At 48.2% G+C, this 22,254-nt stretch overlaps 2 protein-coding genes across 4 annotated transcripts in view; one reads left to right on the top strand and one right to left on the bottom strand.

The window, feature by feature from the left end:
- FOXK2 (forkhead box K2) overlaps window positions 1-3,537 on the top strand; it is a 42,017-nt gene extending 38,480 nt beyond the window's left edge. For both annotated transcript variants that reach the window (XM_063409862.1, XM_063409863.1), the window contains exons 7-9: window positions 431-727; window positions 1,099-1,308; window positions 3,300-3,537. In XM_063409862.1, the coding sequence (XP_063265932.1) occupies window positions 431-727; window positions 1,099-1,308; window positions 3,300-3,496 (704 nt within the window). In that variant the 3' untranslated portion in view covers window positions 3,497-3,537. The remainder of the gene's footprint in view (window positions 1-430; window positions 728-1,098; window positions 1,309-3,299) is intronic.
- A 3,857-nt stretch (window positions 3,538-7,394) lies between these two features.
- Window positions 7,395-21,606, bottom strand: WDR45B (WD repeat domain 45B). Of its 2 annotated transcripts, XM_063409865.1 has the most exons (10): window positions 21,468-21,606; window positions 17,030-17,104; window positions 15,222-15,323; window positions 14,547-14,634; window positions 13,959-14,053; window positions 12,422-12,612; window positions 10,544-10,629; window positions 9,789-9,890; window positions 9,166-9,287; window positions 7,395-8,788 (listed from the first exon to the last, which is right to left on the bottom strand). In XM_063409865.1, exons 1-10 carry the CDS (start codon window positions 21,532-21,534, stop codon window positions 8,682-8,684), a joined length of 1,035 nt encoding a protein of 344 aa, XP_063265935.1. In that variant the 5' UTR covers window positions 21,535-21,606; the 3' UTR covers window positions 7,395-8,681. The 2 variants fall into 2 exon arrangements, with proteins under 2 accessions (XP_063265935.1, XP_063265936.1); XM_063409866.1 differs by lacking the exon at window positions 17,030-17,104 and having other exon boundaries at window positions 21,468-21,605.
- Window positions 21,607-22,254: the final 648 nt, after the last annotated feature.

Below are 22,254 nucleotides of genomic sequence, written 5' to 3'. Positions count from 1 at the left end.
GTACTCATTTTTCTTCCAGTTTCTTGGTGGTGATGTGGCACTGCAGAGGGCAGACGTGGTCCTGAGCCTTCCTCAGGATTCCCAGTGCAGCACACAGAGAGCATTCCCAGTGCAGGCGTGCTGCACACAACACCTGCAGCACACTCCTGCTCCCACCTGTGGAAAGGGCTTTATTTGAATAAGTGCTAACCACAGCTTTGTTTGGGATAGAGCTGGGGTGCCCAAATGGTGTGTGGGTCTTGCTTGAGCCTGGAGCAGGGAATAACCACTTGTCCTAACATTCATTGTCCAGTATCACCTTTTGGCTCATTCAGGCATTAGTGAAGGAGCTCATTAATTCTCTGAGGTTTTAATGTGGAGTTTAAAAGAATGACTGGCTTAAAAGAAATAGTGAAGATTGGCAGGCTAATTTTGACCTCTTTCTTGGTAGGATCACCTCTCTCTAGCCAGCCAGTTTTAATTACTGTACAACGGCAGCTACCACAAGCTATCAAACCCGTCACCTACACTGTTGCAACTCCCGTGACAACCTCGACCTCCCAGCAGCCTGTAGTCCAGACAGTTCACGTTGTGCACCAGATCCCAGCTGTGTCAGTCACCAACGTGACGGGGTTAGCACCAGCAAACACTTACACTGTCGCAGGACAGGCGGTCGTCACACAAGCTGCTATGGTCACCCAGCCCAAGGTAGAACCTCAAGAGAATGGAGACCACAAGGAAGTCAAAGGTGAGAAGCTGTGAGGTTGTTTTAGTGCCTCTTTATACAGAGAGATCGGTGTTTGAAACTTAGAATTGTAGAACTGTGGAACAGTTTGGTTTGGAAGGACCTTAAAGCCCATCTCGTTCCACCCCTGCCATGGGCAGAGATGCCCTCCACTACCCCCGGTTGCTCCAAGCCTCATTCAAGGAGGGGCAGGGCTGGGGCATCAATACTTGCAGGGCAATGCTTGAAGTGTTTGGCTGAAACTTTGAATCCTAATTTCTCAGATATGTTGAAGTAAGAAAACAGCACACTTCCACTGAGGGCTGATTGAGTGAAACCAAGTGGGTCCTGAGCACTTTGGTAATTTTAACCACATTTTCTCTCCTGTTTTCCAGTGAAAGTGGAGCCTCTCCCTGCTATCAGCCATGCTGCAATAGGAGCTGCTGGTCGCATCATCCAGACATCGCAGCCCGCCCCCTTACAGACAGTTACCATAGTGCAACAGGCGCCGCTGGGGCAGCACCAGCTGCCCATCAAAGCTGTCACACAGAACGGAACGCACATCGTGCCCCTGAGCGCCGCCGTGGCGGGCCAGGGCACTGCAGGTACCTACCAGACAGCCCCTGCCCTCCTCTCTCTGCCCTCCTCTCTCTGCCCTCCTCTCTCTGCCCTCCTCTCTCTGCCCTCCTCTCTCTGCCCTCCTCTCTCTGCCCTCCTCTCTCTGCCCTCCTCTCTCTGCCCTCCTCTCTCTGCCCTCCTCTCTCTGCCCTCCTCTCTCTTTCCCTCCTCTCTCTTTCCCTCCTCTCTCTGTCCTCCTCTCTCTGTCCTCCTCTCTCTGTCCTCCTCTCTCTGTCCTCCTCTCTCTGCCCTCCTCTCTCTGCCCTCCTCTCTCTGCCCTCCTCTCTTGCCCTCCTCTCTCTGTCCTCCTCTCTCTGTCTTCCTCTCTCTTTCCCTCCTCCCTTGCCCTCCTCCCTTGCCCTCCTCCCTTGCCCTCCTCTCTCCAACCTCTCCTCGCCTCTCTCCTTGTTTAGCCAGGCTACAAACAAGTTTTAAAAGAAGTTCCTGTAGATCAGAGCTGTTAAAATGGTGCCTGCTCCCAGGTGGTTTGTTGGGAGCCACCAACAGGAAAACCAGAACTTGCTTGTGGGTTGGCTCTTTGAACTGTTACTTTTTATTATGATTTTATTGAACCTGTACTGCAAAGACCGAAATTGTGTAAGGTTTTGAGGTGGTTCATGTCTGAATCCATCATTCCCCTGTGGGCCTTGGCAGGCTCAGTGGGCAGCAGTGCTTTGTCATCATTCCACACGTTCCCTCTTGCTCCCAGCACGGGCAGGTTTGCTGTGCTGCCAGGTCCTCACAGCTCGTTCTAACAGCTTTGCTTTATGTATTATCTGATAATGGAGGAGAGGTTTTTTGTCATATGTTTACAGAAATACTTTTAGGGCTGTCTTATATCAATTTATTACCTGCATTTCTGCTCAGAAGTCTTTCTAATGGAGTGAATTACCTGCTTCATTTCCTTTTTACTCTTTTGCCATCACTGACATTTATAGGTCAGTGTTCTGGCTGCTGCCACTTCACTTCCAGCTTAGGAGCAGCAAAAGCATCACAGTCAGACTTGAGGTGCACTTTCTGTGTCAGAAGGGATGTGTGAATAGAGTTGAGAGCCATGTGAAGTATACTGAAAAGCTATTTTTAAAAGTAAGGAATAATTCTTTTTCTCTTTTTCCTGGATTCTGAAAACTCAGCTGCTTTCAGCATGTTCCCTGACAGCCCAGGGCTGCAGGGTGTGCAGGGAGTGTGGCTGCACAGGAGTAGAGCCGTGGTGCTGTCTCTGTGTGTGATGGGTGTGGAGTGAGCTGTGCTCCTGTTACAGTAACTCCTAAACCAGCAAGAACCAGGTGATTCTCAGGCAAAGCACCTGAAAGGGGAGCTGGGCCCAGAGAAACACAGACTGGTTTGTGTTTGTGTGTCTGTGTAACACACACAGCTGTGCTCACACACATTTGTGTGTTTGTCTTTGGTGAAAGTAGCTTTGTGCCATCTGAGAAGGAAGAAATGCAGAGCAAATCCTGTTCCATTGTCCACGTGTGTAAAGCAGGTGCTTTCAGATTCCTGCAGGGGAATTGCTGCTGTGTCCTGTGCCTGTCCTGGCTCTGTGAGTCCCAGAACCTCCCTGCAGTGACCTGGTCCTGACTGGCATGGTCCTGCTCTCCTTCCAGGCCATGTCACACTCTGCAGGGGACAGAGACCAGGCCAGAACCTACCAAAGGGGGCTGTGGGTCTGCTTCTGTTCCGTCACAAGTTACGGTGTGGATTTGCTAAATCTTCAGTCATCAAAGCCTTCTCTGTCTCCAGCTTCTCAGTGGCTAAATGGAGCAGCTTCCCTGTTCTCCCATCTGGCTCCAAATCCGTGTGAATGTTGAGTGATTTGAGAAAATGTCCTTAATCTGCACAACATGGTTAAACAATCACTTCAGCATCTCACCTGGGCCTGCTGATACAGGAATTATCTCAGTGACAGAGCAGGTTTGCTCCCTGGATGTGAGCTGACAGGGATCAGGCTGTGAAGTTTGTGTTCTCTTTCCTGCAGCTGCTGCGAGTCCTTTGCATATGCTGGCGACCCACGCGTCCGCATCGGCGTCGCTGCCCACCAAGCGGCAGAACGGAGACCAGTCGGAACAGCAGGAACTCAAACGGATCAAAACAGAGGATGGAGAGAGCATAGTCATAGCTGTGAACGTGGACACCCCACCCGTGGCAGTGAGTGACAAAGGCAGCCAGAACTAGAAACTTAGGGGAGCTTTCTTTTTTTTTTTTTTTTTTTTTTTTTTTTAAAAAAAAAAAATTACAAACACAAAAAACCAACAAAAACAAACTCCGTGGTGCCAAAAGGAGACACTTAAATCTAACACCTAAAATGTTGGAACATGTTCTCACGCAGTGGGGAAAGGGGCCCTGTGATCAGACTTCAACTTTCAGCACTGAAACAAAACCCAACACAGGTGGCCTTAAAACTTGGTAACTTCAAGTCAAACTGCAGAACCACGTTGTTGTAGAGGCTGTGCCCCCGCCCCTCCTGCCCCACGGACTGTGTGTGCTGGGAGGGCTGCAGCTTTAACAGGATCTGTCAGATTATTCCCAGGACTGAGGATCTCAGTGTAACGGCAGCATGATAGCGCTTAGTGTGACTGGTTTCAAACGATTGTATATTCCTAAAGGGAACAGAGGCAGGAGCCATTCCGACACCGTGGCAGCTAAAGCCTTTCCGAACCACCCACCCATGCAGTTGTTGATAGATATGCAGTATTTTGTTGTTCACATGTGGAATTAGAAATTTTTGAGGTGTATTTTCATTTCTTTGCAAAACGATGGGGTCTTTGACATTTCAAATCACTCCATTTCTACTCCGGAAACTTTGGAATCACACAACTACTTTTCATGTGAAATTTTGTTTGGTAAAAAACTGAATGTAGGGTTTTTTTAACCAACGGAATGATTTACTTTTGTCTGTCCTGTTCAAGTTCAGATAAAGCTACTTTATTACATCTGCAAATTTTCATATTTTAGCAGTTGCCTGATAAATTTAATCAAATTTTATTACCATGTGTAGTGATCAAACGCTTCTTTGGGCTTGCATGTAACTGATTAGAAACTCTGATGTAAATGAGCCGTTAACTGACGTAAAGAACTGCTATGGATTTGACCAGAGCTGCACTTACCTGTTTCTCTCTCTGCTACCTTTTGCTGTTTGTTACTTTGTGTTGACTTTGACTGTCCCTGGCATATTTTTCCAGTCTAAAGTAAAACAAGAGTCTCGCTTAATATTGTGTATGTTTAAGATAACAGACTGTTCTTCATTTAGAAAGATGAAATTCTTTATCACGAGTCCTTTTAAAAAGAGTAAAATTATCTTGTCAGAGGTATATTCGATATTTTTAAGCTTAAGCACCCTTCAGTAGAAATTAATCTGCCCCATTTCTCTGTAACACTTGGATGTCAGACACTGACCTCGGGGTCTCCATGACCAGTAGCTGTTGTGGTTTTCTAACAGTGGCTACCAGATTATGGTAATAATTTCTTTTTTTTTTTTTTTTTTTTTTTAAGTGTGTGTTCTGCAGTTGAACATTTTAAAATGTATCGGTAATTTCTCACTTTAATGTGGTAATAGATTCCACTTTACATTTCAAGATTCAATTGAAACAAGGCTGCTGTTCAGTCTTCAACTCACACAACGTCTTAGTTCCTCCTGCAGCCAGGTGAGTGGGAGCCGGAGTCGGCTCCATCGGAATCTGGTTTTTGTCCTGTTCTGTAATAAAGATGCATTATTTATATTTCCTTTCCTGCTACGAAAGGAAAAACTGTATTTTCATGATGGACTGAACAGTTTGGAGTGGTTATTTTAGGCAGCTTTTGGAAACTATTTACCTAAAGACCAAATATGAGAAATCTGTACAAGTTTTGTGTTCATCCACACAATGGAACTGTTACAATGTCTCTGCAGATAATACATTAAAAAACTATGAAAAAAAACTCTACACAAGCTGGATTTATAACAGGCATTTAAAAAAAAGCATAACCTGAAAAGAAGCATTTCTGTACAATTGCAGCGTTTTCTTTAGAGGTTTTAAAAATAAAAAAAAAGTAAAGTTTTAACATACTTTTTTTAAGAAAAAAAATCCAGTACTAGTAATTTAATTTGGTGTTGAATGAATTGACTAGAATGTGGTTTATTTTCAGAAGTGAGAATCTGTTCACAACTAGGGCTAGGTGAATAATAGTGTATAAGATTTTTTTAAATAAAATTAAATTTTATTCAGCAAATTAACCAAGTTGAAATTACTCAACAAGTGTGTTTGGAACATCGATGTATATTTGGGGTTTATGCAGCTTCTGTGTCAGCCAGGAGCCGTGGAGGGGCCTGGGGCTGGGCCCTGCTGGGGCTTTGCCCTGCCTGGGGCACAGGAGCTGCCTTAGATGTGTCATTATTTCTGTAATTAAGTTTTAAGAGATGTCACTGTCTGGAGTCACTGTCATGAATGTGGGTTTGGTGTCTGATCCCCTTTTCCTGCGTTGGTTACACTCTCTGTTCCTCAGCAGCTGGAGAAATGCTTTGAAGGAGCAGGAAAATTTTCCTGGAGGCTGGGTCAGGTTTTTGTGGCGATGGTTTCAAGATCTGGGTTGAGAGAACCCAACTCCACGAGGCGTGGATGGCTGTGGAGCTGCGGGGCAGAGCCGCGGCGTTTGGAGCTGAGTGGGCAGAGCTGTTCCTTGGACAGAAAGCGTGGTCTGAATGGCCTGAACAAACACAAATCCTTCCCTCCTTGGGAAGAAGAAGAAAATAGCTGAACACGGAGTTAACATGCAGTGAGGTGGTGGAATTGTCACTGTGCCCCAGAGGCAGGCAGGGCACTGTGACCCGGCCCCATTCCGTGGCTGCTGTGTCCAACACAGCCCCTCTGCCCTGTGTCCCTAAGAACCAGTCATGTCTCACAGCTCCAACTGCACTGATTAATCTGGTATTTTCTCCTTTATTGTGACTACCTAAAGGTTCTGAAAGCAATCCTCGTGTTCCACAGTTTCTGCTGCAGATACCTGGAATTACTGTAGAATTTAGCACATTGACCCATTGGTTTTCCTGTCAGGATTCTGAACTATGACTCAGGTACTGTGGGGAGAGATGGCAAAATGGGGAGAGAAGGCGCTGAGTTACTTTTTAATGCAACAGAAACTGCTAATCCCTGTGCTTGAAGAGCAGATGCTGCTGGGAATACTTTGTGTTCCAGGAGCAGGAGTGTTCCAGACTTGCTGTGCGAGCTCCCACCAGTCCATCAGTGCCACGTACAGAGTCCGCAGTCCTCAAAGCAGCGTTCCTTTTCCCAAAAGGTGACTGACTGAGCACTGTTCTATTGGACTCACTGAGCACTGTTCTATTGGACTGACTGAGCACAGTTCTGTTGGACTGTTCCCTGTTCCATGTGAGTGTGAGCTGAGCAAACGCTGGGTAAAATCCCTGGGAGGCAGAGCCAGCCAGGAGGGCTCAGTTTGGTCACTGTAACTCAGCTGTGCCTGTCACAGCCTTGTGCAGGTAGCACAACTCTGGGATGTATTAGGGCATTCCAGGGTTATTATTCCAGGGTTACTAACCCTGTTAGTAGCTGTTATTTTCATTTCTGCTGCCATGTTGGAGCAGAGGTTTAGGGAAAATTTTACTGGGTTAAAAGAGTTTAAATCTTCCCCAGAAATGAGTTTGTAGTCTCTGGTCAGCTCTAGGATAACTGGACAGGAGGGCAGGGGGTTGTGCAGCAGCAGCTGAGGCCCAGCAGAGCTGTTGGGGCAGGGCCAGTTCAGTTTCCTGGTGCTGGGATCACAACCAGCTCCCACCTGCGCAGGGAGAGGGATTTACCTCACCCTTTCCCGTCACATCCTCCAGGAGATGGCAGCTCCAGGTCCTTCTGCTGGCCCAGCAGCCTCAGCCCAGCAGTGGGGAGTGGTAAGTGCTGAACGTGAACTGGTTTGCACTGGGGAGCTGCACTGGTTTGGGGACAGACAAGGAGCATGGCCCAGGCAACGCCTCATGTGCTCCTCACAGCGGGTTCAGCTCCTGTCCTTCACCAGCCACCACTGACTCACAGGTTTATTTCCCCAGCCTGGAGCAATGGAAACCATGGCTGTGACCATCAGTGAATACAGCAAAGTTAGTCACTTTTATTTAAAAGAAATAACATATTACAAATAAGTGTGCAAAACAATTCCTGTGGTTAAATACGCGTAAAAGCAACATGCAACCTTGACATCAACATGGTAAGTTAGTCCTTAGTAGGTTACATGACACTAAAAGGGACTTTTCAAAGTTAGAGTTTGCAACTGAAGTCACAGCGTGTCAGGGCTGAAGCATCTGTGGAATTAGCTTTCAGAAGAGCAAGACCTCCCTGCCCCAGGGTTTAGTGCCACAGATGCTGAACTCGGGGCTATCTCAGGTTCTGGGTTAGGAGCTTGTGCCTTAGGTCAGCAGGAAATAGGGCAACAGTGTTTGGGGAAGAGTGTACAAGTCAGTGGGTTCAGTCTAACCTACCTGTCCCGGGCCAGCAGCAATAGTATGCGACAGCTCAAAGGAAAAAAAAAATACAAGTTTGCAAGTTTAAAGCCACTGCAGACATGGAACTTCTGCCACCTTGTTCACTTCTTGTGCTGGACAGGGCAGGGCTCTGCAGCCTCCCAGTGCCAACTGCTGGGTTCTGGAAGGGATCACAGCCACGGGAGCCCTGGGTGCTTGCTGTGCTCACAGCAGAGGGGAGCTGGCTCAGCCCCTGCCCAGAGCTGCCTCCAGCTGTTTCACAGTCTGGCACCTTGGGCCAGTAACGCTGACCCCTCACCTGAGGCAGCACTGGCAGGGCCACACCACCACCACCCCCAGCATCAGGGCAGGGGACAAGCAGGACTTGATCTGCAGCTGTCCCTTGCTCCATATTTGTCACCTTTGCTGTTCCCTCAGCTGTGCCAGGGGAGGGGGAGGCAGGACTCCTGCCCCAGAGTGTTCCCTGCTCCCAGCCATGCAGTGGAAGTGCAGCAATGCCTAAAATCTTCTGGTTTCACATCCCTTTTCCTAAGGCCAGCTGAAGGTGTGGACAGCCCCTGCAGAGCCTTCCCTGTGGCAGGCACTCTTGTTGGAGCTCCAGTCATGTCACAGTTTAGACTAAAGAGAAACCAAATAGGCACAAGCTTGTTGAAAGCCACATCTTGAAAACTTGAGTTGGTGACAGTAACCCAAAGAGATTTTAATGATGAATACTTGCAGAAATGAGAACAAACATATGTAGTCCACTACTTCAGAGCTGCTTGTGATCATGTTGAGCCAGGCTTCTCCATGAGCTCTGCTGAACTTGTGGATCAGTACTGGACCCTCAGATCCTGTCCCTCAGAGGCGCGGGGTGGCCGAGGCAGTGCTGTGAGCTGTGCACTCCCCTCCCCTCAGTCAAAGCTTGTCGTCTGTCATTTCTAGGAACTGAGCGTACACGTCCCTTGAGCATTCCCCTTTTTGGTTGAATAAGAACTTGTAGTAGCTGCCATCTGCACATATTGCTGCAACACAAATGAGCAGGGTCAGAGGGGCTGTGCCAGAGGTGCTCCCTCTGCAGTTCCAGCGTAAGCTGCCCTCAGACCCACAGAGGTGACTGCAGGGAGCCCAGGGCCAGCAGCCCTGTCAGCCCCTGCTGTGCCAGCCCCTGCTGTGCCAGTCCCTGCTCTGCCAGTCCCTGCTCTGCCAGCCCCTGCCGTGCCAGCCCCTGCCGTGCCAGCCCCTGCCCTGCCAGCCCCCTGCCTCCCTCCCTGCGCAGTGGGAGCAGCCAGAGCTCTTGGGTGACAGGGACACTCAGCCCGCAGAGCATTCCCTCCCTCCAAGCCAGCACAGTTCCAGCCCGGTTCTCCAGCCAGAACCTGGGGCTGCCTCCACCACTCACCTATGACAGCATTTGGCTCTGTTCCAAAGGCACAAATGCACGGAGAGCCTGAGGGAACCTGGAATTTGGAAAAACTCCATTTGGAACTGAAGTATTTGGGGAGAAAGGTGGCAGAGGCCAAACTGAAAGAAAACAAAAAAAAAAGACATTAACAGGTTGGTAAGGCGTTGACTAGGGTGGATTCAGAACTGCTGGGGAGATTGAACAAGGTGCAGGGTTCACATGATGCTTAACTGGCTTTTTGTTATCTTTAAGTAAGTATCAGAACACCTGAGTAATTCCCCTTCTCCATAAGGGAGACACTACAACTGCATTGCTGGCTTTAAGTGACTGCAGATCCTGCCAGAAGGATTCTTTGTAGAGGAAAGTGTCCACAATGTATGTTCATCCCAAGGTCCACTAAAACTTACACTGACCCTCTACTGAAATGCTACAGCCCTGCAAAGGTCAGCAGGAGCTTGGCAATTACCAGAGAGTCCTGAATCTGCAGCCTCACACCAGCCCAGCAGATAAATTTTTCCATCTTCAGCAGTGTAGAGATTTTGCAGAGTGACATGGCCAGAGTTTTAAATGCAATTCAGAGCTCAAGGACCCCCCAGGGCTTCAGCACAGCTCCATCCTACCTTGACTGCTTATTTCTTTTGGGGTCTTCTGCAGCAAAAATGTGGACTGTGCCATGGTCACTGGAGACGCAGATGAGGGAAGCATCCTGGTTGAAGTTAATACTGCAGAGAACACAGACAGCTGCAGGATTTCTCCTGGGACAGACCCACAGCCCCGGCACAGACGGTTCTGGCAGGCAGGGTGGCCACAGCTGCTCAGGAGGAGCCGGGGCTGCCCCAGCCCAGGGCTGCTTTGGGATGAGCAGGCAGCACTCAGAACAGCCTGCAGGGGCTGCAGCAGCAGCCCTGACATCGCTGGTGTGGGGCACTGCCACTGCTCTGGGGCTCAGCACAGGGTGGGAGTTTTCATGGGGAATGGGCAGAGGCTTTCCCTGCTCCTGGGACGGTCACACCTCTGCCCTGGATGCTCCCCTGCACAGCAGGATGTGGGGACAAAGCTCCCCTTGTCCCCAAGCTCACCCCATGTCCCCCTGAGCAGCATTCAAGTGCATCAGGGCACTCCCTGGGTGTCAGTGGGGAGTTCAGCATCCCCCAGCTCCCATCTGGGCTGAGCAGTCACAGCCTGGCAACAACCGCAGCTCTGTCCCTGGTCCTGCAGCCTGTGCCAGGCTTCCCAGAGCTCCCAGTTCCTGCCTCCCCCTCCCAGCAGCCAGCCCAGGGGGCGGTGCAGAGGCCCAGGGCAGCCAGGGCACCACAGCCATGCTGTGCTGGCTGAGGGGCTCAGCACACACACCCACAGCTGGCACAGAACGTACCAGTATATATTGGCTGCTTGTGATCCTCGACGTAGCTCCTGGATTAAATGCCCTGATGAAGTATCAAATATTCTTATGAGGGTCCCCTAGGAAAGGAATCAAGCACTTTATTAGGAAAGGCACAAGACTGTCTTTACAGCTGTGAATGCATCCTAAAATCTTCTCTGACCAGCATGCCCCTGCACACACTGCTGCGGTTTTCTTGGTAGATTTGCAAACCTCTCTTAATTTTGGGGAAGAACATTGGTTTCCTCATCCACCATCACCACAATGTTATAATAATAATAATAATTGCCTTAGGGTACAACCTTGTCACTCAGTGGCTCAGGAAGACTCCTCTACTTCAGTTCTAAGGCACTGCTGCAGCCCTGGCCCTGATTTGCAGACACTGGCTGGTCTAGAGTGTGCCCAGGGTCTGTGGATCACTTCTGCCATGCTCCCCTCAGTACTGCTGCATTTCTCATTGCTACTGTGCAATTCTTTCCCATTAAGTATGACCAAGCTGTGGCTGGTCTTGTCTTAAACTTGGTTCACTTGACACAACCCAGAAGAATCAGCTACCACACACTCATGATCTGTATTGATCCAAATCAATAGTCAGGGGACAGAACACTGCACTGGGAAACTTCAGCTGGAGGAAAGGCAGCAGAGCTGCAGAACGAGCCAGTGTGTCTCAAAAAAAGGGATCAACAAATCAGTGGTGCCTTCCTCTGATAAGACTGGGTGTACACTGGGCTGTGCATCCCCACCTGCAGCTCCTGTTACACACCTGGGTAACAGAGGCAGCCCTCCAGTCACACACCAGGAGTAACAACCCAGCAGAGAAAGACTTGGAAAACTCAGTTTAGTTTTGATTTAAGAGACAGGCTTGAGATGTTTGCTGACTGTGCTCAGACTCCTAGTTCAGTTGGAAAATAAAAGCTGTTTGAACTTCCTCTCTATGCAAAACAAGGAATGTTTAATACAAACGCAGCAGATAATGGCTCTATTTAGCAATGGAGTTGGCAGCTTTCAGAACTCTGTTTAGAAGACATGCAGTCATTAAGCTTAAGAGAGACTCAGGATACATTTTCCATTTTTAAACTGTTTGAGTGACAGGCTGGGCAGTAGAAATTATGTGAAACAGAGACTCATTGGATTAATTTGGCTTGTCCTTAAGCAAGTGATTTCAGCTGAGTGGAAGAAGGCAGCCAGAGCTGTGCTTGCCTCAGGGAGACAGGTCCATCTGCCTGGGGAGACGAATGCCCAGGCAGCTCTCTCTGTGCTTCCCAGGGAGAAGCAGCTCTGTCATGTTTGCCTCTCTGTGCCTCAGCCCAGCCCAGATTTCATGTTCTAGTCCGTGTCTTGTCTCTTCAGCCCCATGTCACACGGGCCACACGCTCCCTTCCTGTGTGAGGGGGCAGCCTGCCCTGTCCTGCTCTGTAACAGGGGCTGAGCCAGAGCAGAACAGAGCCCACCTGTACTACTGAACTATCTACAAGTATCTCTTTAGCCAGTGGGTTTGGAGTGAATTTAAACAGAAAATAATAAAGGAGAAAGAATGCAAATAAGCTTCCCCACCACCTCTTTTTTTTTAAATTAACAATATCTGTTGAAGAACACATCAAAGATATGAACTACCTGGGCCAAGTTGTGTTCAAATGTCACTGAAGAATCACTGCTACAGCCAGCAAAAACAAATACTACCTGAGGCACAGCCCGTGGCTGCTGGGCATCCCAGAGGAGCAGGGAAGATAAAGAAAGACACAGAGTGCACAGTTCAGAGGCAGATTTTCCCAGCAGGTATTTCTCTGCCTTCCCTCCAAAGGATGTGACTTGCTATTTTATCTCACTACACAGAACACACAGTATGTCAGAGGCAGGGGACATCATTCTTACTTTTTCTGATGCTGTTGCAATCCTTGTTCCCTGCAGGTTTAAAGCGATGCAGCTCAAGACTCCTTCGTGAGCTGGGATGTCCACAGGAGGCTTCTCTGTGTTAGCCAGATCCACGATCTGCACGTGCCCAGTGTGTGTCCCAGGAAATGCAAGAAGAGAATTATTACTATTTGGACAAAGGACACAGAGACCTGAAAGATAAAAAAAAAAAAGAACAATTGGACCATTTCATAACCTAATGAACTTTTCAAATATAAGTTTCTAAAATATTGATAATTTCAGGATAAGCAAATGCCCATGGAGTAAATCAGAATCTCATTTTAATGGCTAGTGCCATTACATTAATTGCTAGTCCCAAAACATCATCTGTTCATGAGTGCAGAGCACAGTCAGGCAGAGGAGTAGCATAACTGTAACTTGCTTTCATCACTTTATTTCAATGTAATCCAGCTGTGGTTCTCCAGAATCTGGGTGGTTTTGCAGATCAGCCCAGTCAGTCCATTACATCAAAGCTATTTTAAGAAGTTAAAAGGTCTCGTCAGCAGCTCAGGAAGGGTAAGAGTTTATCAGAGATGATATCTGAGCTTCTGCTCCATCAGTGAAACTATTATGAATTTGTGTTTGAACTTGGTTCTTACAGCACTAGCACTTATTTTTTGGTAATGTTTTGTGGCCCATTTAAGGTAAATCACACCGATCCCAGGCGTTCTGCTGATGCAAAATGAATTCCTGAAATCTCAGCACAAGAAAAAGCTTCCTCCTCCTGCAGCCCCTGCCTGTCAGTGCTGCTGGAGCTGCAGGGATTGGAATTCCAGGCTGGGATTCCACAACAGCAATTCCACGTTTGCTCCAGGCAGGCATGAAAACCCTCAGAGATGGGGATTCCAATCCTGTATAATCCGGTGGAGAAAACGCCCTCCTCTCATCTGAGCTGATCCTCTCCACTGATCAAGCCCTGCCTGCAGCCCTTGTTCCACCTGCAGCACTGTCCACAAGTGTTTGCTCCACGCTCCCTGACACTGCTCCAAGCCCTGCAGAGCCCCTCACTGGCTGCTTCTGCTCTGCTGCCACCACTGAGTGAGCCCCAGCCCCTCCCCTCGGTTCAACAGCAGCCACAGCCGGGCCCTGCTATTTAAAAAGAACAGCAGCCGTTTGCTCATTAGGCTCTTTTAACAGGAGAGAAGAGTTTGCTCAACACCTCCAGCTTTATTAGGAAAGGGAAATGATGCACTTTACTGGAGTTTGTGTTTGTAATTAACCTTCCAGCAAAAATACCACAATTTCTTTCAGTTCTTTACAGAAGAAAGCATACAGCTCTTATAAAAATCACAACCATAACATGAGCACAGGAAACAGCTTTTCTGGGCCAAGTATTTATAAATTCTAATAGCTATTCTACAAATGCAAAAGCATCTCCAAAGGACACGACTGCAGTGCAGCAAGTGTTTAATGACTTCTAAAGAACTGACTGAGGCAGCAGAAGGTAAAAGTGAAGAATAAACTCAATTCCATCCCCCAGCCCACACGTACAACTAACCTTTAGGGTTGTAGCAGGTTTCAAAGACGTGCAGCTGGTGGGGATTGTGTGTGAACGTGAAAACTTTAATCATCGAGTCCAGGACAACCACAATTCTGAAACAACAGAAGTTCCTGTCACTCGGGGTGGGACACAAACATTCCCTCAGACCTGCAAAGGCTTTCAACTGATGGAACAGCCACGTTGCTCCTGCCCTCCCCCAGGAGAGACTGGCAGCCTTGCAGCAGCCACGGATGATAAGCACTGCAAAGCACTTTCATCCTCCACCCACGCATACACACACTCCAGCTGCTCACAGCTGCTCTTGCTCCACGGATCTGCTGGAATTTTCTTCACACTCCTCCATACCTAGAAAACCAGCAGGAGCCACAGGAGAGTATTTCCGTACATTCAGGGGACCAAGAAGTCTTGGAGGCTTTTCACCAAGGCTTCACATAGCAGTATACTTAAACTGTGGCCTGTTTACACTTAATATTCTGGCCCCAAAAGCCTGTTTCACCTGCAATTGCTTTCTCTTTTTACAAGCAGCTGGAAATGAGCAGGAGCACAAAGCCAAGCAGGGTGTCTGGACCCCTCTGCTGTACCCACCTGTCTCTTCGCAGCTTCACTGCTTTGACTTCTGTGGAAAACTCTATCTCAATGACAGTCTTCTTCTTCAGGTCATCCCAGATCATGACTGGAACAGTGCAGACATTGCATTAGACCATCAAGGCATATTCAAAGATCCACAGCTCCATTATAACAACCTGCAGTTCCCCAGCAGTCTGATCAAGAGGTTAAGCAGCTACAGACAGGCATCCTGCTAACCCAAAGGCATTGAGGCACTACGTATCAACCCCCTAATTCACACTATAACTTGTGCAGGAAGGAGCTGGTCAACTCCAACCACAAAAACTGACAATAAAGATCTATTTTTCTATGGAAAAGCAGTTTTTTCAGTTTGCTCAGAGGGTTATGAAAGAGCTAATGCATCGGTTAAAAGAGCAGTACATTTTCCCACAGAGCTTGCCAGGCAGGCAGCTTCCTGCTCCTTGCAGAGCTCACTGTGAGGAGGCCAGCAGAGAGCAGTCCCTGCAGGGAGCAGCCTGTCAGCACTGCACCAGCAGGGATGCAACTCACTGCACCACACTGACCTCACCCTGCTGCAGCATCCCCTCCAGCCGACCTTGGGGACACCAGCTCAGGGCCCTGGCTGTGGGGTTCTCTGGGCAGTGTCACACAGGGGCAAGGCAGGCGTTTGCAGGCTCCAGCCCGCCAGCTCACCTTTGTTGGGTGGGTACTTGGGCTTTTTTCCTCCACCTACGAGTGCTAAATAGTTGCAACGGAACAGCATTTCAACATGGCCAACACCACCTTCTAGAAACTCTGCAAGACAAGTAATTTATTTAAAGGTGTCAGAACTGGTTAAATTGCCATCTAATTTTTACCAGTCTTATAAGAAAAGTTTGTTATCCAGCACATTCCTCAGGCACCTGAGAAGAAGAGCATCTTCCTACCCTGGCTGCTCTTAAAAACCAGAGAATGTGGATTCCTTGAAAGTTCTTCATGCTGGAGCAGTAAAGCCCTGGATTTCATACAAGCCCTTGTGGTTTCTTCAACAGCCCTTCTGAGTGCCTTGTTTCCTTCTTGAACAGTTGTACTTGAACACTACCCCTTTCTGCACCAGATCCTCTTCTTAACTCCATCAAAGCATTTAAAACAAAACAGCACATTCTGCTATGACCACTGTGACAAAAAGGTCTACAATATCTACAAGGGATAACCTGAAATAATTTAAGAATGTGTAATGTGTTGGGAATCCGTGTTAGGGCACTGAATCATTGCTTGGATGGGAATTTCTTGGAACTCCTGGATGTAAGACAGACAAGCTGGGGTTGCAACAAGATTTGGTTTTATATTGGAGAAAATCAAACGGACAAGCTCCAGCTGGGAGTGTCTTGGGCAGGTTTAAACCCACACAAACAATAAACAGGATCTCTGTGTACCTACGCAGCCAGTTCAGAGAGAGCTCTCAGAATCCACAGGGAAAAGCCAATCTGCCTCAGAAGAAACTTTTCACCGCAGGAGTCCTGGAAGCATCTCCATCCAGAGCTACTGGCAGCAAGAATTTTGACAAGGAACTCCACAGGACTTCAGGCTGAATCCTGACTTTTTGAGCACACTGTCACAAGTGACAGTCCCAAGGCATGTTGCTTATGGAAAAATTTACTTCTAAGAGGAGAAAATAGTTTGTCAGCTTTGTCAGCCAAGTAAACAGTGAGTAAAATCCTTGCAGTGGTAGCAAGTGAAAGTGTGCCTGATTTTGTAGGAATTGCTAGTTTAAGTACATTTTTCTCTTATTAAATCTCTTTTCTCACCACAGGCTGGAAGTGCTGGGAAACCTGTTTAGCAGCTCACTTCCTATATTTAGAGTTAGAATGACACAGCTCAGTTTCAGTTTCCCATATTTTGACTCAGTTTTGTTTGCTTTCTGATAAAAACTCCACTGTTAACACAGCTCATCTACTGACTTCTGTGTTAAGACACAGGAGCAGCTTTACCACATTAAGATCCTCCCAAATTTTTAAAGCATACATAGAAGGTAAGACTTAGAGCATTAGAGGCCTGAGCTCTCAGTGCTCTTGCAGACAATGCTCTTGAGTATGAGAAATGTTACACTGAGATCTCCAGGAAAAAGCCTGGAGTTTTACTGCCCCACTGGATCATCCAGATCAGCACACAAGAACAGAACAGCTTCTGATGGCTGTGGGGAGCAACTCCTCCTGCTCATAAATACTCAGGAAACCCCTCTCCTACTCAGGCTACAAATATTAGCAGCAGCAAACACAACTCTGCCAGAAGCTGAGACAGGTTCCTCATCAGCCAAGTGTGCAAATTAACAGCACACACACTTTTGACGGGGCAATGGCACGAGTGAGAGTCCCTGTGGGATCAGCAGGAGCTGCCTTTCCTGAGGCTTTATGCAAAGCCTTCCAGGGATGGAAAAGTGAAAGCTGAGCAAGAATCAGTCAGGAAAAAATGAGAAGGCTGAGCTTCCAACACAGAGCAGCGTGGTGTAATAAGTGTTTTACCTTGTTTCTCTTTTTCTTTGAGTGGATCTGCATTATAAACTCGGAATCCATTTTCCATTCCACATGCAAAGCATCCTGTGGTAAAAAGCACATATATATACACATATATAGTAATTGCCAGATACACTCAAGAAGGAAGCAAGAGCCAGAGGGTTAGGAAAGCATTACTCAACAACTGCATGGTTACACTCCAGTGAAGAGCATTCACAGGCTCTGCTGGTGATGGCAAGTGAAAATCTTCCAGAGAGGTTGTCGTCTATGCTGGCCTGGTGAAAATGTCTTGGTATTGGTTTTAGGCAGGTAAGAGAACAATAGAAGGAAAGAAAACCAATTCCCAACCCACCTGGATCCTGTGCCATGCACTAGAGTGCAGGAAAACAGCTTTTTAATGTTTATGATCCAGCAGTTATGAAGCGAGCTCCCTCCTTTCTCCATAAATCCAAATTCACCTCATTATTACGACTCTGCTGTGGATGTTTCCAGAGCACAGTGCTCATCAAGCAGCTTTTCCAACTGTGCTAACAAGAGCTGACTGCTGTACCATGCCAATAATTATATGCCAGTAGTTGAAGTCTAACCCAGGACATAAGCAGAAGCCAGATTAAAACTCTCTGGAAAATAATTGTAGTTACTTTTTCATATGGAAGTATGCATGTGCTTTTTTAGTGAAATCCATTAAACTGCCAGTCCCTCGTCCTGCTCCTTGCCCTGCTAACAGGTGAACACAGGCACTGGCACAAAGAAATGCCACTGTGAAATCAAAGCAATGACAAGGCACCAAGAAGCTGCTGTCACTGGCAGCAGCCTGATGGTTGCTCACAATTTGTGTGTACTGTACCAAAAATCCAGTTAAAGATCTCTGAGGTACTGGAGCATAAGTTCCAGTTACTCTGGTTCTATTCTTATGCACTGCAATGATTTGAACTCCTCAAATAAAAGCTGAGGAGCTCCCAAAGGAAACACAACCCTTTCTAGAACTCAATACTCCAACAATCACAGGGCATGTGGGGGAAGAAAAAACACAAAAACCTACACCCTTAACCCAAGAGACTCCAAAGTACAACTTCACCCTGCCCAAGGTATTGTAATAAATTAAGTGCCCAAAGTTCTTGTTTACACACAAACACACACACAAAGTGACTAATGTGAATGCAATAATTGGAGCAGGATTAGCAGCCCTATTGCAGTAGGCTTTGATATGAAGCCTGTTCATTTTCTCTCCTCCCCTCTCAGCACTGGTTTGCTCTGCTGGGTCCATGGGTGTGCACTGCTGTGATCTCGAGCACTGGGACCGCATTACCGGGAGCAAACTGCAGTGGAAACCTTCCCCTCTGCAGAAAGCACTGCTGCACAGGAAGAGAACTCATCTGTTCCTCACAGCTGATCCAATAATTATTTTCTGGCAACAGTTTTCTAATTCCATATTTTATTTCCAGGACAGTCAAAGGGAAGGGATGCTGAAGCTGTTCTGTAGTAAGAGAGCACTGTCGGGTTTGAGTTGTGCTGATCCCAGCAGCTCCTAACAACCCAAATGGAGCATTCCTGATGCAATCAAACACACACTTTACACTTCCTGCAGCACCACGACAGCTTTCTGCAGGACCACCCTCATGAGTAAGACGTGGGCTGCTTTAATGCCTTGGGAATATCCACATTTTTAACTGAAGACAACACACCAGAACGTGGGGATGTGAGTAATGGTGAAATTCCCCATGTGGTCGATCACTACCCACAGAGAAATGAAGCTCTCAGGCACAGTAACCCCTGAGTCAAACAAAAGAAAAAAAACCTACAGGAAAATTCCTGTTCCTCCTTCAGTTCCAGGTTACAGGAGCAGCTTTGAAGCTTGGTGATTCCCATCTGACTGATTTCTGCTACCAGTGGAATCACAAATTTGATGACTGTAGCTAGCAAGCCCTTCCACGTGAGAGAGCTAGAAGGGACTGACAGAGGAGGGAACACTTCCTTAGGTTCACTTCCTTCCACAAAAAGTGCACTCCTCTTTTCAAGAAGGGACAAGAAGGGATGAGCTGAAAAACCACTGACTAAGGTAACTCAGATACTTATTTTAAAAAATGTAATGATTACAGAGTTATTACCCTGACCTACAGTCGTGTTTATTCCTAGAAAAAAAGTGCTTTTTGCCACCAGTGCCAGTGAGGCCAGAGTGAGTTTTGTTCCTCCAAATCTGCAGAAAAAGGAAGGGTTACAGTAATGACCAGCCTAGAAGATGCCACAGGCTGAAGGGGAGATGTTGGCACAGAGAAACCTGCAGGCTCTAGGGCCTGAGGTCCTGCAGGGGCTGAAGTGAGTCCAGGGAAGCGACGATGTCCAGTGCAGTTTCTGCCATGGTGGTTTTCCTTGGCACCACAAATGCTGTGTAAAGCCAAGAGCACAGGACCCTACCAACATTGTGGGGTCCTACAATGCATTCAGCCCATTGGAGAAGAGTAAATACAGAAGTCAAGTGTTTCCACACCAAAACAAACCCACACCTCAGTTTTCAAACCAGCTTCTGGCTGCAACAGTGACAAAAGAGAAATTTGTCAGCAATTTACAGGTATGGCCTTTTATTATGATGTTTTGTCTCTTCATTTCTGAAAAGTACTTTAGTGTCCTTCTCAAAGCACTAGGAAAGGATCTGAAATCAGGAGCTCACAGTCTCGAAATTAAGAAGCTAAAACCAGAATATTCTGACTTCAAACAACTGACAGTTTCCATTTCCTTGTGTTACATTGTTTCTTTTTTTATCACTTGCAGGAGACTTCTTCCATGATTCCTCCTGTTCTCCCATCCTTGTGGGATCGGCCAGTCTTAAATTACTAAGAAATTAGGTTATTGTGACAGTACATGCAGACACCCACACTTGTGAGCTTCAGCACTCCAGTGACTCACGTTCTATTCCCAGCAGAAGCAAGAAGGAAGCCGGGAGCTTTCCCTCCTCCCTGCTCTCCTTCAGGTGGCCAAACGTCACCTGCCCTTCAGCACTTCACAAGAGCCCTAAACTCATAAAAGGCCACTGTTATCTGCAGTGCAGCGTCATCATTCCCACCAGGAACAGCTCCAGGAGCTGCCAAACAGAAGCCAATTGTGTTTTTTCTTCATGCTTTTTGTCATCATTCAATTGCCTTGCCAGGTGAGGTAGGACGGGACATGAATACTGACAGATTCTCAAGACAAATTCCTTAAGGTGCTTTGGAAGTGATATTATTCAGAGAAGGGGTTTATCTTGCATTTATTGCCAGAGAACTTAAGGAAGCCTTTGCAACAAACAAGCTTTACACTAAAATGATGATCTAAAGGCATTTTGCACTAAAAGAGAAACTTTTCTTCTTACACAGCTCTACAGGCCAAACACCAAATATCACTGCTCTATCACAGACCTTGCAGATCTGAAATTAAGCTCATCCTCAAAAATCTTTTTCCATCTCTGTTGCAGAGGCAAGATGAGAATAAGTGCAGAGCTGCTGAGAAACAAACTATTCTATTCTTTTCAAGTCTGGGGGACAGCAGGAAGAGAGCTGCCAAGATGCTCTCGCCTCATTACCTGCTTCATGTGCTATTGCCAAGATGTCATCAGAGGCGTTTGACTAAAATCAACAGAATAATTCATGTTTACACACGACTTCAACAGCGTCAGCAACAGGTACAAGAGCTGCAGTCTACAATGACACAGGCTGCAAGAGTGTCTTAAGCAAGAATATTATTTGTTAAGGCAAGAACATGTTACAAAATGATGAGCTTCTACTCCTTATTCCACAAAAATGACACTTACTCATAAGACTGGTGCTAATTTTGTACTGCCAAAGCAGGATGAGGCACACGCACTCCCTTTCTGGAGCAGCCCTTCCCATCTAACAAAGGGAAAAGATAAGCCAAGGATGCACAGGGAGCTGTTGTATCAGTGCTTGCCTGCCAGTGTGATTAGTAGTCTTGACCACAATTTTTAAAACACAAACCAGGTTAAAAGAAAGAAAAAAGCAGTTTCATCACTCATTTTGAATGCAGAGTACTTACACAGAGAAAGGGTCGAACTCTGGGCAGTTCCCAAAGAAGCCCCTGAAGCGCAGGCTTTGAGGAGCCTGATGGAGCCACACTCACTCATTGAAGGTGAGCAGCCAAGTGCAGCAAGCCCCAACAATCCTGATCCTGTTTCTTCTCTCCTCTATCCACCCACCCATTCAACTCTCGGAAGCGCTGGGCGCACACACGCACCAGTGCTAAAACAACGGGAGAACCACTAAACCCTCCCGCTGCCAGCGGCCTGCCCGGCTCCTTCCAGCAGCTGCAGCCGCCGCACCTCGGGCATCCCCTAAGGCAGCAGCAGCCCCCGCAGCGATGGGGAGCCGCGGCAGCCCCAGGCTCGGCCCAGCCCGGCCCTGCTTTGCACCGCCGCCCCTCCGCGGCACCACCCGGCTCCCCGGGCCCGCAGCCTCACCGTGGTCCTGGTTGAAGCCGGCGTAGAGCAGCCCGTTGCCGTGCGGGTTGGCCGGGAGCAGGTTCATGGCTCCGGCTCGGCCCCTTCGCCCCCGCCCCTCACACCATGGCGGCGCCCGCCCGCCTCAGCCCCGCCGCGGGAGCCCGAACCGAGCCGGGCCGAGCCGAGCCCGCCCGAGTCGGGTCCAGTCCAGCGAGCCCGCCGGAGCCGAGGCGGACCGAGCCCGGCCGGGCCCCGCTGAGCCGAACCCGCCCGAGCCGGGCTGAGGGAGCCGAGTCCGGCCGAGTCCCGCCGGGCCCAGGCAGACAGCGGCGGCTGCTTCCGGCCCTGCCAGGCACCGCTGCCGAGCGCAGAGCACATCCAGCCGCCGGCGCGAGGAGCGCCGAGTGGTGGAGCGCCGCGGGAATGGCGGCAGGGGCGCCGGGGATGGACCGGGACTGACCGGGACTAACCGGGACTGACCGCGACTGACCGCCGAGCCGGAGGAGAGGATGGGTGGCCCGGGCCCCTCCCAGCTCCAAAGGACTATTTGGTAAAAGCTTTCACATCAAACTAGTAAAAACACAGGAGTTGCGGTTGGAACACGCTAAAATAGGGATTCCCTGACTTGACAAAACCCCAAACCAAACCAACTCCCAAACTCAACCACCAACACCACAAACACAACTTGAAAATATGGAAGTTCTCGGGACCCAAGGCTCTGAGCACCCTAACTGGACTTAAATAGTAATTTTATTTCAAGCTGATGGAGCCGACAGCCCGGTGAGGCCCCTTCCAACCCGGGTTA

The sequence above is a fragment of the Prinia subflava genome, chromosome 12, assembly GCF_021018805.1.
Source record: "Prinia subflava isolate CZ2003 ecotype Zambia chromosome 12, Cam_Psub_1.2, whole genome shotgun sequence".
NCBI classification, from domain to species: Eukaryota; Metazoa; Chordata; class Aves; order Passeriformes; family Cisticolidae; genus Prinia; species Prinia subflava.
The sequence above is the reverse complement of the archived record's forward strand: the minus strand, read 5'-3'. Positions and strand labels throughout refer to the sequence as shown.